This window comes from Camellia sinensis, chromosome 1, assembly GCF_055761805.1.
Source record: "Camellia sinensis isolate YWXY chromosome 1, ASM5576180v1, whole genome shotgun sequence".
Taxonomy (NCBI): domain Eukaryota; kingdom Viridiplantae; phylum Streptophyta; class Magnoliopsida; order Ericales; family Theaceae; genus Camellia; species Camellia sinensis.
The window spans coordinates 137,200,697-137,214,007 of record NC_138961.1 but is presented as its reverse complement, the minus strand read 5'-3'; the positions used below and the strand labels follow the sequence as shown (position 1 = coordinate 137,214,007).

General features: G+C 39.1%; 1 protein-coding gene across 30 annotated transcripts; it reads right to left on the bottom strand.

Moving 5' to 3' along the window:
• Nucleotides 1–7,050: 7,050 nt before the first annotated feature.
• On the bottom strand, nt 7,051–13,231 carry LOC114289116 (riboflavin synthase-like). Of its 30 annotated transcripts, none has more exons than XM_082885089.1 (6): nt 13,049–13,189; nt 12,889–12,952; nt 12,676–12,793; nt 11,338–11,421; nt 9,993–11,033; nt 7,051–7,523 (listed from the first exon to the last, which is right to left on the bottom strand). In XM_082885089.1, the coding sequence occupies exon 5, from the start codon at nt 10,834–10,836 to the stop codon at nt 9,997–9,999; it is 840 nt and encodes a 279-aa protein (XP_082741215.1). In that variant the 5' UTR covers nt 10,837–11,033; nt 11,338–11,421; nt 12,676–12,793; nt 12,889–12,952; nt 13,049–13,189; the 3' UTR covers nt 7,051–7,523; nt 9,993–9,996. The 30 variants fall into 30 exon arrangements, with proteins under 30 accessions (XP_082741215.1, XP_082741230.1, XP_082741185.1 ...); XM_082885104.1 differs by having other exon boundaries at nt 7,051–7,511; XM_082885059.1 differs by lacking the exon at nt 11,338–11,421.
• Nucleotides 13,232–13,311: the final 80 nt, after the last annotated feature.

The window sequence follows — 13,311 nt, the reverse complement described above, 5'->3', positions numbered from 1 at the left end:
ATTCCCTAAATTTGTGTTTAGTGGAATTGGTGTAGTACCTCCCTCATATCTGATTTCATCCATGAAAGCATTTAAACTGATTAAAAAGGGGTGTAAAGGGTATCTGTGTTGTGTATTGACTGTACCTACTGATGCTAAAACTTATGTGAACAGTATTCCTATAGTCAGAGAATTCCCAGATATTTTTTCAGATGATTTGCCAGGGAATTTGATTGATAGGGAGATTGAGTTCACCATTGATGTGATTCCGGGTACGCAGCCAGTATCTAAAGCTCCTTACAGAATGGCACCTATTGAATTGAAAGAGTTGAAAGTCCAACTGCAAGAACTGCTAGATAAGAAGTTCATCAGGCCTAGTACTTCACTGTGGGGCGCACCGGTTTTGTTTGTGAAAAAGAAAGACGGCTCATTGAGACTCTGCATTGACTACCATGAACTGAATAAGGTAACAGTGAAAAACAAATATCCATTGCCTCGAATTGATGATTTGTTTGATCAGTTACAGGGTGCTCAAGTGTTTTCTAAAATTGACCTGAGATCCGGCTACCACCAATTGAAAGTCAAGACTGGGGACACTGAAGGCACTGCTTTTCGAACGAGGTATGGACATTACGAATTTCTTGTTATGCCTTTTGGAGTTACCAATGCACTTGCTGCATTTATGGACCTTATGAACAGAATTTTCAAACCATACCTTGATGAATTTGTAGTTGTTTTCATAGATGACATTTTAATTTATTCCAAAAGTACGAAAGAACATGAACATTATTTGAGAACTGCCCTACAGACCCTAAGAGAACAGAAACTGTATGCTAAACTGACAAAATGTGAATTTTGGCTTGACAATGTTATGTTTTTGGGACATGTAATCAGTAAGGATGGAATTTTAGTTGATCCGCAGAAAATTGAAGCAGTAGTAAATTGGCCTAGACCGACAAATGTTACCGAAGTCTGAAGTTTTCTAGGCTTAGCCAGGTATTACAGAAGGTTTGTCAAAGACTTCTCCAAGATTGCCCTACCACTGACTCAATTGACTCAAAAGGGGATATTATTTGACTGGACCGATCAGAGAGAATCAGCCTTTCAAGAGTTAAAGACTCGACTTGTGACTACACCGATTCTTATCCTACCCTCAGGTATGGATGGTTATCCTATATTTAGTGATTCTTCTTATAAGGGTTTGGGATGTGTCTTAATGCAGAATGGTAAAGTTATCGCATATGCTTCCCGACAATTGAGACCGCATGAAAAGAACTACCCGACCCATGACTTAGAACTTGCTGTAGTGGTATTTGCATTGAAAATCTGGCGTCACTACCTTTATGGGGCGACATGTGAAGTGTATACAGATCACAAGAGCTTGAAATACTTCTTCACGCAGAAAGAACTGAACATGAGACAGCGGAGATGGTTAGAACTGATTAAAGACTACGATCTGCAAATTCTGTACCACTCAGGGAAAGCTAACACCGTTGCTGATGCACTCAGCTGGAAATCAGTTGGAAATTTAGCCTGTTTACTCACCGGGCAGAAAGAATTACTATGTGACCTTGAAAGATTTGAAGTCGAGATCGTTTTGCGTGAACAAGGTGGAACAGTAGCTGCTATTTCTGCTCAACCGGCACTTATTGAAGAGATTAAAGAGAAACAGCAACAGGATGACTTCTTGAAGAAGATCATTGATGAACGACAATCTAAACCGAGGCCAGGTTTCAAATTTAAGAACAATGTGTTGAGATTCCAGGGAAGATTATGTGTACTGAGTGATTCTGAACTGAAAAGAAGAATTCTGCAAGAGGGCCACAATTCAAAACTGTCTATCCATCTAGGAAATACGAAAATGTACCAAGACTTGAAACTGAATTTCTGGTGGCCAGGAATGAAGAAAGAGATTGCTGACTTTGTATCGAAATGTCTTCATTGCTAACAGGTTAAAGTAGAACATCAACGACCCGCAGGCTTACTGTAGCCCTTACCGATACCAGAGTGGAAATGAGAACATATCACTATGGATTTCACTGTTTGTTTACCTCGCTCCAGTAAAGGTATGGACTCAATTTGGGTTATTGTTGATAGATTGACTAACTCTGCTCACTTCTTACCTGTCAAAACAATTTATAATGCGGACAAATTGGCTATAATCTATATTGATGAGATTGTTAGATTGCATGGAGTGCCTATGTCCATTGTTTTTGATACGGACTCGAAGTTTATATCGAGATTCTGGCAAAGCCTACAGACAGTATTGGGTACTGAACCGAGACTGAGTAGTGCCTACCATCCTCAGATAGATGGCCAGTTAGAAAGAACTACCCAGACTCTGGAGGATCTATTGCGTATGTGTGTCCTTGATTTCCAAGGAAATTGGGAAAGCCATTTACCTTTGGCTGAATTCGCCTACAACAACAGTTTTCATTCAAGCATTGGTATGGTGCCTTTCGAGGCTTTGTATAGCAGAAAATGTCGATCTCCAATTTATTGGTCCCTCATACTTGTGCACTAGCCTTTTGTCTCTTCCCTTCTTGAACTTGCGTTGCTCAGGGTTGAGTTTGACAAGAACTTGATCCCCAACTCTAAACTCAAATGGCCTCCTTTTTTCATTAGCCCATTTCTTCATTTTACTTGTGGCTTTTTCAAGATAGGCACGAGTAATGTCATGATTTCTCTTCCATTCCTTAGCAAATTGGTAAGCCCTGGGTGCCTTTCCTTCATAAGGTCCATCCACTGTGTGGGGCAACAGTGTGTTGCTGTCCATTCACTATCTCAAAAGCACTTTTTCCCATAGAGCTACTCTTTTGAGAGTTAAAGCATAACTGTGTTGCATCAAGAAATTGCACCTAATTTCGTTGATTAGCATTGACAAAGTAGCGCAAATACTCCTCGAGCATACGGTTGAAGTGTTCAGTTTGCCCATCCATCTCCAGATGGTAGCTTGATGAAGTGTTAAGTTGTAACCCAAGAAGCTTGAATAACTCCATCCAGAAGTTGCCAACGAAACGTGAATCTCGGTCACTAACAATAATTTTAGGCACACCCCAATATTTAACAATGTGCTTGAAGAAGAGTTGGGCAGTCTCCTCTGTTGAAACATACTTTGGGGCAGCTACAAAGGTGGCATACTTGGAGAACCGATCCACAATAGTCAAGATAGTTTCGATGTCTACCATTTTAGGCAGTCTAGTGATGAAGTCAAGTGATACACTTTCCAATGAACGTTTAGGCACAGGCAAAGGTTCAAGCAAGCCTACTTTCTTCTTATGCTCAACCTTGTTTTGCTGGCAAGTGAGACAAATGCAGACATATTCTTCCACATTATCACGCATCTGGGGCCAATAATATCCTTGCTTCACCAAGGCCAATGTTCGCTCCCAACCCGAATGTCCTGCCCAAAGTGTTTCATGGCACTCCCTAAGAAGTGTCTTTCTCAAATCACCAGCCCTGGGTACAAAGATACAGTTGCCTATTGTCATTAGTAGTCCATCTTGCACCCAAAATTGGCGAGTCTTTCCCATTTTGACAAGGTTCATAAGATTCTCTGCCATAGGATCCTTGTCTAGATAAGCCTTGATTTTCTCCTTGATGCTGGTTGAAATGGAAATGAGTGAACATACATGATAGCACACGGCAAGCTCTGCCTTCCTACTTAGTGTATCAGAAACATGGTTGGTGCCACCAATCTTGTATTCTAAGGCAAAATCAAACTCTGTCAACTTCTCTTGCCACCGTGCTTGTTGTGCGCTTAGCTTGGGTTGTGTTAAGAAATGGCCAACCGCCGTGTTGTCAGTCTTTATAACAACCGTGAGCCCAAGATGTAATGCCTCCAAGTCCTCAGACAATGCACTACTGCAAGCAACTCTTTCTCATAAGTTGGATATCTCCGTTCGGCATCATTGAGCTTCCTACTCTCATGGGCAATTGGATGACCATCCTGCAAAAGAACACCACCCAAAGCAAAATCAAACGCATTAGTTTGTATCTCAAAAGCTTTACCTAAGTCAGGTAGAGCAAGAACAGGGTCTTTAGACATAGCTTTTTTCAAGGCTTAAAAGGCTTGTTGACACTCTTTCACCCAAACATATGGCTTGTTCTTCTTTAGTAACTTTGTCAATAGGGAAGCTAGTCTTGAGTAGCCTTCAACAAACTTGTGATAATAATTAGCCAACCCAAGGAATGACCGCAACTCTGAGACATTAGCAGGTGGTTTCCACTCTTGAATAGCCTTGACCTTCTCTTGGTCCATTTTGATGCATCCATGCTCAACAATGTACCCTAGGAACTTAATCCTCTCTTGGACAAAAGAACACTTCTCTAGCTTAACATAGAGCTTGTGCTCTCTCAACTTGGATAGTGCTTTCTTGAGATGTTTCACGTGCCCTTCTAAAGTAGAGCTATAAATCACAATGTTATCCATGTATACTACCACTAATTGGTCTAAGTACTTTTGAAAAACTTCATTCATCATGGTGCAAAATGTTGCTGGGGCATTGGTCAAGCCAAATGGCATGACTAAGAACTTATAAGAGCCATAGCGAGTAACACATGTAGTTTTGGGCTCGTCTCCCTCATCAATTCTTACTTGATAGTACCCCGATCGAAGATCTAACTTTGTAAAATACGTCACTTTGCTCAATTGATCAAATGAATCAGCAATTAGGGGAAGGAGATACTTGTTCTTAATGGTCAGCTTATTGAGTGCCCGATAATCCACACATAAGTGAAGACTACCATCATGCTTCTTTTGGAATAAGACAGGTGCACCAAATAGGGCCTTGGATGGCCTAATGAAGCCTGCTTCCAATAACTCTGTAAGTTGCTTCCTTAATTCATTCAACTCAGGAATAGGCATTCTATATGGTGCACGAGCTAGTGGCTTTGCCCCTGGCACCAACTCAATAGCATGATCCATACCTCGGCGTTGAAGCAAATCCTTAGACAACTGTTCAGGCATAACATCTACAAATTGCCTTAAGACCTTCTTGACTGCAGCTGGGACAGAAATAGATTCAAGAGCTTCATTCAACTTCAATGCGGCAACCCAAGTTTGTTCACCATGCCTAATATCCCTCTTGAGTTGTATAGCTGAGACAAACCGATTACTATTGTTGGTGGCCGTAGTAGGAATAAGACATGGCTTATCCCCCATAACACACATACTATTAGAATAAGGCATGACTGCCGACTTTGTGCTTCTCAAGAAATCCAACCCAAGGATGGCTTGGAAGTCATCTATGGGTACTGCGGTGAAATCTACTTTTCCTTCCTAAGTGCTGACCTTCAAATGAACAGATTTTGCAACCCCATAGATGGGTTGCACCACCGAGTTAACCGCCTTGATACGGCTGTCATCCTTCTCTAAAAATAGCCCAAATCTTTCAACTTCGGTCCCTGTAACAAAGTTGTGGGTGGCCCCTGTGTCAATCAAAGCACGAATGGACTTCCTATTGAGTTTTATATCCACAAATATCAAACCTTTGTTGGATGACTTGCTCGTATTCAACTTGCCTGATGATTCCCCACTATACATGGGTTTCTTCCCTTTGCCTACATCTTTAGACTCCACAAGTTATTTCCCACTTTGCCACTCTTGGCATTCTTCTTAGGCCTCCTTATAAAAGCCTTCTTCTCTATGGCATTCATCATATGAAAGGCTCCCACTCTAGACCCTTAAAACCCTTACCACTTCGCCTAGACTGCACATCTTCTTCCTCGCTATCATCGTCACTTGGTTGAGAGACATGGTTAGTCATCGCTGCTAAAGCATTCAAGACATGCTTTTGTGGACATTCAGATAACCGATGTGGCCCATTGCATAAGAAACAAGAGATAGGGCCCTTTGCTTTGCTTGTAGAGAACTGTTGAGGGGCTTTTGCCTTGTCACCATAGCTCTTCTGTTACCCGAATGGGTTTTAGATGTAGAAGTGTTGGCTCCCCCACTCTTAGGTTTGCCATAGCCTTAAGACTTTCCACCTCCCCTACTTTTGTGCGGGGAACCACTATCCCATTGTTTAGGTTCGGCGTAGTCCGTAAGGCACTCAGCTGCTGCTTGTGCATGGGCTAAATCTTGCACTCTTTGCCTTTGAAGTTCAACTCTAGCCCATGGCTTCAATCCCTTAAGAAATAAGAAAAGCTTGTCTTTCTCTAACATGTCTTTGATGTCTAGCATAAGCCTAGAGAATTGTTTCACATAATCTCTTATAGTGCCGGTGTGCTTGAGATCCCGCAAAGCACGCCGGTCATTATACTCAACATTTTCAAGGAAGAATTAGAGCTTAAGTTCATGCTTAAGTTGCTCCCAAGTCTCAATTGTGCATAAGTCGCGTTGCATCTCATCATGTTTAGTCCGCCACCACAACTTGGCATCACTGGACAAATATATTGTGGCTATAGAAATCCTGTCTCCTCAGCTTCAGCTTTCACAACTTTGAAATATTGCCCCATGTTGAAGAGAAAGTTGTCTAACTCCTTGGCATCTTGGGCTCCACCGTAGGCACGGACTCGGGCACACGCACCCTAGGGAATTCCATGCCACTACCAGGTGCGTTGCCAAAGGCACGAATAAGAACACCAACCCAGCCACTAAGGTCTTCAATCTCTAGCTTGAGTTCAGTGACAACATCCTCCCAATCTTGCCCTTGAGTGAGGCCATAAGTTTGTTCAAGATCATGAACTTGTTGCTCAAGGTTGGCTTATGAAGCTGCCAAGGCATTCATATTGTCCATACGCTGCTCTAAGAGCTCAATTCTCTCCCTTTGCATGGGTTGACGGTTGCCAAAGTATCCATTTAGAAAGCCAATAATAGAAAAAGCCAAATAGACTGGGCTCTAATACCAACTGTCGCACACCGGCAATGCGGAAACCTTGTCAAAGATATGCAAGTGTGTGTGGCAGTTAACTCTGTTCACTAGCCTGCTAATAAAGCTTAAAAGGTTTGCAAAGACAAGCAAACACAATATTAGTTAAGTTGATGAGCCACAAGATTGGAGACAAGCCACAAAATAACAAGCAACAAGCTAAAATTAAAGCAAGTAACAATGGAAAAGATTTGCACAATTTAAAGGCGAAATGAACTTTTCATTGATCAAAAGTAGGCATTACAATAGTTGAACAATGCACCAAAAGTGCTACAAAAGGTGTCTTACCATTGGCTAGGTTGGGGTACTTTAAACGCACAAGTGGTTTGGTTCAACACTGGGATACTCCCTCCCTAATATAGCTTGTCAAGCCATTTCCTAGTTGGCAAGAGGAAACATCCACTATATTTGAGGAGTCATAATGGATTTTTAAAAAAATTTACAAAAAGAGAAAAAGTACAATACTGGACCCAAAACACCTTTAATACTAAGGTATTTACATAAAAAATTACAAAACAAAAAGACAACATTTGACCCTCCAAAAGTTGGCCTAAAGTTGCTGTTGGGCAGGCAAGTCTGTGGCCTGTTATGGCTGGGCTGCTTCATGGCATGCCTTGGGTTGTCTTGCACTATGCCTTGGGCCTTGACTTGCACTTGCACCTGCACCTGCACCTGCACCACAACTTCTTAGACATGTTTTTAACTCTCCAAATGGCACAAATAAGTGTGACATCAAGGTGTTGACTCTTGGATAAACGCACCTTGACACAAGGCCAAGGGGATACTACCAAGTCTATTGCTTCCAAATGAAAGCTTTGATTTGAAGAAACAAAAGGACCCAAGAACACAATACTATACTATGTACGATAATGGTGCAAATGTATAATATATATTTGACTGTATTGTTTATTCATTCATTATTTTATCATGGATTTTTTTTCCATAGAGAAGTAAATAAAATTGAACCCCACGTAAAAGGAATACAACACTTCTAACACTGTAATCTGTGAATTTGTACAAATAGAATCCTGCGTAAATATTGCTCTCCTGGTTTATTAATGTCAAATTTCCCCCCCCCCCGGATCTCTTCTTTACTTGGTATGTGGTCAAGATTTATTATACACCAAAAAAATCTGATATTGATTTTTGTGTATAAATTTGGGCCAACTTTTGGTAATGATTAAACGAGAGGAATTTGTTACAAAAATAAAAAATAGAATAGTAGACCAAACTATTGATGGATCAATAGATGAGGGAACCATTAACATTTGAACCATAGCTTTAGGGTGTGGCTTCATAATCACAAGTTCATAACCATTTTTCAGTTGGAGAAGGTAAAAGGGTGGATAATAATCATGATTAACAATAATCATTGATTTATGTACTGATTTGACTCAGAATTAAGATAATGCGATAAGTGGAAACCAAAAGATGCCATCGCAACTAAAGTGTCCAGGCTTAATTATTGTTATCCAGGCAATTAACCATGATAATTTTTTTATTAAACCATACGAAAATTCTTTGTGATTATCAGAAGTGCCGGGTACATCAATGTTTTTTTTACTACTTCCATTATATCACTTTATGTCTCCTCATTTAACATAATAGCCTTTAAATCAATGGCACAAACAATAGTTGAACTAATAAATATGGATTCTTATATAGTAGGCATCACTGTTTGTTTCCATGATGTTTTTGTGAGGGTGACAACCACTTAATGTCCCATTGAGATATTTATAAATGAAAGGCCCTACTACCGTTCAATGAGCATTCAAATTAAATAAAGTTTTAAAAAAAAAAATTAATAAAATTCTTACACATGCCAATATTAATCACAGCATATCCTATAAACTAAAACCTGTTACATATTACAGTAGAAGCAACTCGCCCTAATCCTTATTTTCTCTAAACCAAAAGTCATTGTCAATAACAAATCACTGTCATCACCCATAATAAATTGCAACTACAGTTATCAATAAGTCAATGATAAGTTTTTGGAACCTCAAGCTCTCTCTTTCAAATGCTATGATATTGTGAATCTAGCATAGTAGCAGACCTTGTTTATCCTTCTTTTTGTTATCAACTTTGGTAGAAGACTTGGAGGTTGTTTGCTAATCTAATCCCATCACATACTTAAATTGAAAATTTGTCAAGGAATCTTCTATGAAGTATACATTTGATAGTGCACATCACCTAACAGTTGAAACTCAAATTAAAAAGTCATAATTTAGATTAGATTAATTAGCTAACTACTGAATCTTGAGTATGCTCCATTAAAGGTGATTTTTTTGAAGAAAAAAAAAATGAAATATTTAGTGTAAAGTCTATCTACATGAACTTATACAATGAAGTCCTAGCATAACGGCTGATGTCACACACGGAAAATTGTTTGGAAGGTTAATCATTTTTTTTTAATGGTCGTGATGGTTTTACCTTTAAATTTAAATTTTAATCAAAAGAATTAAGGGGCAAGAAAGGATAGACAAACCTGTCTAACTACATCCTGCACAAGAGAAAGAGCAAAACCCACTAGAGAAAAAAAAAAACACAAAACACAAAACAAAACAAAACAAAAAAATAAATATAATTGAAAAACATTAAAAAAAACACACACAACAAGGTGAAATCTAACTTCTCTATATCATGTAATTAATCCTTAACAAACTGCAAGTCTCCAGAAAGGCCTTTCAGGAGGCAGTCAAGTAAAAGTCTCTGATGGGATTTTGGGAACAGAAATTATAATTGGACTGTTACTACTTAAAAAGAAAGAAGGTTGTTAGAAAACCATATCCAGCTCTAGAGACTGACAAATACTAGGAAACCAAGGGTGAGGTTGTAAATCCTTACCCATTTCCTTTTCTTTTCTTTTTTTCTTTCTTTTTTTTCATTTTTTTGTTTCTTTCTATCTAATGTTTTCCTCTTCTAAAGCTAAGTCTAACTAGTGCAAGTCCACAAACATCACACAAATGCCATAAATATCAACATCACCAAACTCAAATTCATATTGAAATATCTAATAGTAATCAACACTTCAAAATTTCAATTCGTGTTCACATCACCTTGTGAAGTACATTGATCATCCATAACATTGAACCGAAATGCTACATTAAGTTGAAAAAGCATAAATAAATCTTGTGATACCTTTTCATTTGATGGCATTGACAACCCCACTATTGAGAAGCCGCTCCACATACTTGCCAAGAATGTCTACCTCCAAGTTCACCTTCTGCCCAACTTTCTTCAATGGAATCACCACATTCTGCTGAGTGTAAGCCACTAGCATGAAATTAAAACACTCCTCTTCATCAAACACCTTCACAATAGTCAGACTAGTCCCATCCACAGCTATGAACCCTTTTGGCACAATATACTTCAACAACTCCGGTGTTGTCTTCACCTTCACCCACAACGAATCGCCTTCAGGCTCGGTGGACACAATTTCACCTGTCCCATCAACATGGCCTTGAACGAAATGCCCTCCCATTCGGGTTGATGGTTTCAATGCTCTCTCCAAATTGACCAATGAGCCCATTTGGAGCTCAATCAGCGACGTTTTTCTGAGTGTTTCAGGCGATAATCCGACAGTGAATTCAAATAATTGAGTGTCGAAATGGGTGACTGTAAGACAGGTACCATTGATGGAGATGCTATCACCAATGTTGACGTCTTCAAGGACAGTCTTCGCATGGATTGTCATGGTGAATCCGCCGTCATCGTCGGAACCCAGCTGCTTGACCTTGCCTATTTCTTCCACAATGCCAGTAAAGAGGGAACGAATCGGACTGTGGTGGGACTTGAATTGGGATTTGGATTTGGGGTTGCCAATGCGGAAGAGGAGCCGGGGAGGTGGAGGTTTGAGATTGAGGGTGTAGCGGAGGTGGGAATTGGGAGGAGTTTTAAGGAGGTTGAAGACTCTAGCTTTTGGAAGGGAGGGCTTTAGGGATTTGGAAAATGAAGTGGGCGTGGAAGAGATGGCCATATTCATTTACTTAGTTGGAAATTTTCAGATTCCTCGAGTGGGAAAGTTATTGTGACTAGATTTGAGAATCAAATGATAAAAAAAATTGGAAAACAAAGAAGATCAGCAGTCCTGCAAAAGCTCCTTCTAGACCATTTAGTAGTTTGAAGTTTGGCTCAAAGTTGATCATTCGGCGTCCAAATGGGATATTGAAATGGTGCCTGCTATATATATAATACATATGCAAATGTGAGTTCATATTTTTCTTTTCTACATTCCTCATCTCATCCAATTTTTGAACTTAAAATCCTTAATACTCGTTTCAAACAAGCAGCTTCAAAGACATGACGGCATACAACAAAATATTTATTAAAAAGACATTTTGTTAATGTCTGATCCGATAGGGAATGACTCTACGACTCATGGATTGTGCAACTTTTTTAAACCAAAAAATCATTGGTTTACTTCAAGTAGCACCCAAATTGTGACATGTTGAAGACACTGATAAGTTTGCAGGGTATTTCTTACTAAGAGCTTTGGCTATTCAAAAATCCATAGAAAACCTTCCATCCCGTTCTGTGGCGAAAACGAAAGCATAGGCTTTAAGCATCACTAATTGGAAGAGAACATACAACAATATATCAGATTCCTAATTTTTTGACATCAGCTGATATAGTTGATGTGCAGCCAAATACAAAGTGTTGAAACACTATTAACAAAATATCATCAAACTTCCAAGATCTGGAATGCAAATATGATCGAACTTCTGAAATCTGGAATTCGAATGGAATCTAACTTCAAAATTTATAAAGTTGATTAATCTTTTAAGCCTATTGAACTGATGAGGAATCAAATTCCCAATTCTGTCTAGTCTACAACTCTGAATCAACATTGAAACATTTAGAACCCTCGAATTCCTAAACTCCATAAGGTGAATCATTAAAACCACAAGAACAAGAACATGAATACACTCAAACCAAACAAAATGAGCTAAAAACGAAACAAAATTGATGAGTTTTGAAGATTGAGAGACCAAAAATTAATTTTTTGGAATTGAAAGAGCAATTTGAGATTTGCGAACTGACCTTCATTTTGTGAAGAATTTATTTTCTGATCGTGTTGTCCTTCATCTAGGGGTGTCCGCGGTTTGGTTTGGAACGGTTTGCGGTTCGGTTTGGACCCGCCCGCATCTATGCGGTTTGAGGAAAAGTCAACCCGCAACCGCCCGCAATGCTGTTTGCGGTTTGTGCGGATAAGGTTTGCGGATGTGCGGGCGGTTGCGGGCGGTTTGCGGTTTAGATTTTTTTCTTTAAAAATTAACTTTTGAAAATTTTTCCCCCATTTTGTAAATATTTATTTTTGGTCAAATATCCTTATTTTTGGTCAATAATCAAACATGACAGATTACATATCCTTATATAAACTCAAAAAATCACTGTGCATTGTTCTATGCAATAATCAAATTCAAAGTAATGGTTTTGGTTTTGGTTTCAAATAATCAAATTCTTATTGTTCTGGTTCAAAGAAATCAAATTCTTCTGGTTCTTGGTCAGGTTCAAAGAAATCAAATTCTTATAATCAAATTCAAATAATCAAATTCAAAGAAATCACTATGCATTGTTCTGGTTATGGTTCTATTCTATAATAATCAAATTCTTATATAAACTCATTGAATTTAATTTTCTTATATAAACTTTGTACTGGTTCTGGTTTCATGATCTATATAAAATTAGTATTAACAAAATTAGTATTATCATATTTTCTTATATCAACACAGCTCTAACTTCTCAGCATTCGAACAACAAACAACATTGATTCATACATAGAAAGAGACCGAAATAGAGACAGAGACTGAGAGAGGCTTACCTTAGAGTTGCCGGAGAGACAGAGATAGATCGATACTGGTATGGTCAGTCGGCGCTAGTTTTGGTCGATCGGGGAGAGAGATAGAAGATCAAGAATGAGCGAGAAGATGAGATGAGAGCTGCGCACAAAACAGACTAGGATTAGGGTTTGGTTTGTTTGGAAAAAACAAAAATATCTAACATAGAGAGAGATGGAGACAGAGAAATACTTAACTAAGAGTTGTCGGAGACAGGGACAGAGACAAATCGGCATTGGTTCTGGTCGATCGGCGCTAGTTCTGGTCGATCGAGGAGAGAGAGAAAGAGAGGGATGGAAGAATGAGAGAAATTGAATAACAAGAATGAGAGAGAAGATGAAACAGAGAGAGGCTTACCTGAGAATTACTGGAGCTAGAGACTGAGACAGATCGGCGCTGGTTGTGGTCAATCGGCGCTGGTTTTGGTCGATTGGAGAGAGAGAGAGAGAGAAATGGAAGAAGAATGAGTGAGAGAACTGAGCTGAGCAGCCTGCGGGATTAGGGCAAAACAAAAAAATAGATAGATAGATCGATCTAGATGATGATGAACGGTCCATGTTATTTCTTAAAAAAAAAAAAAAAATTATATTTGGCTAAGTGCGGGTGGGTTGGGACGGGTG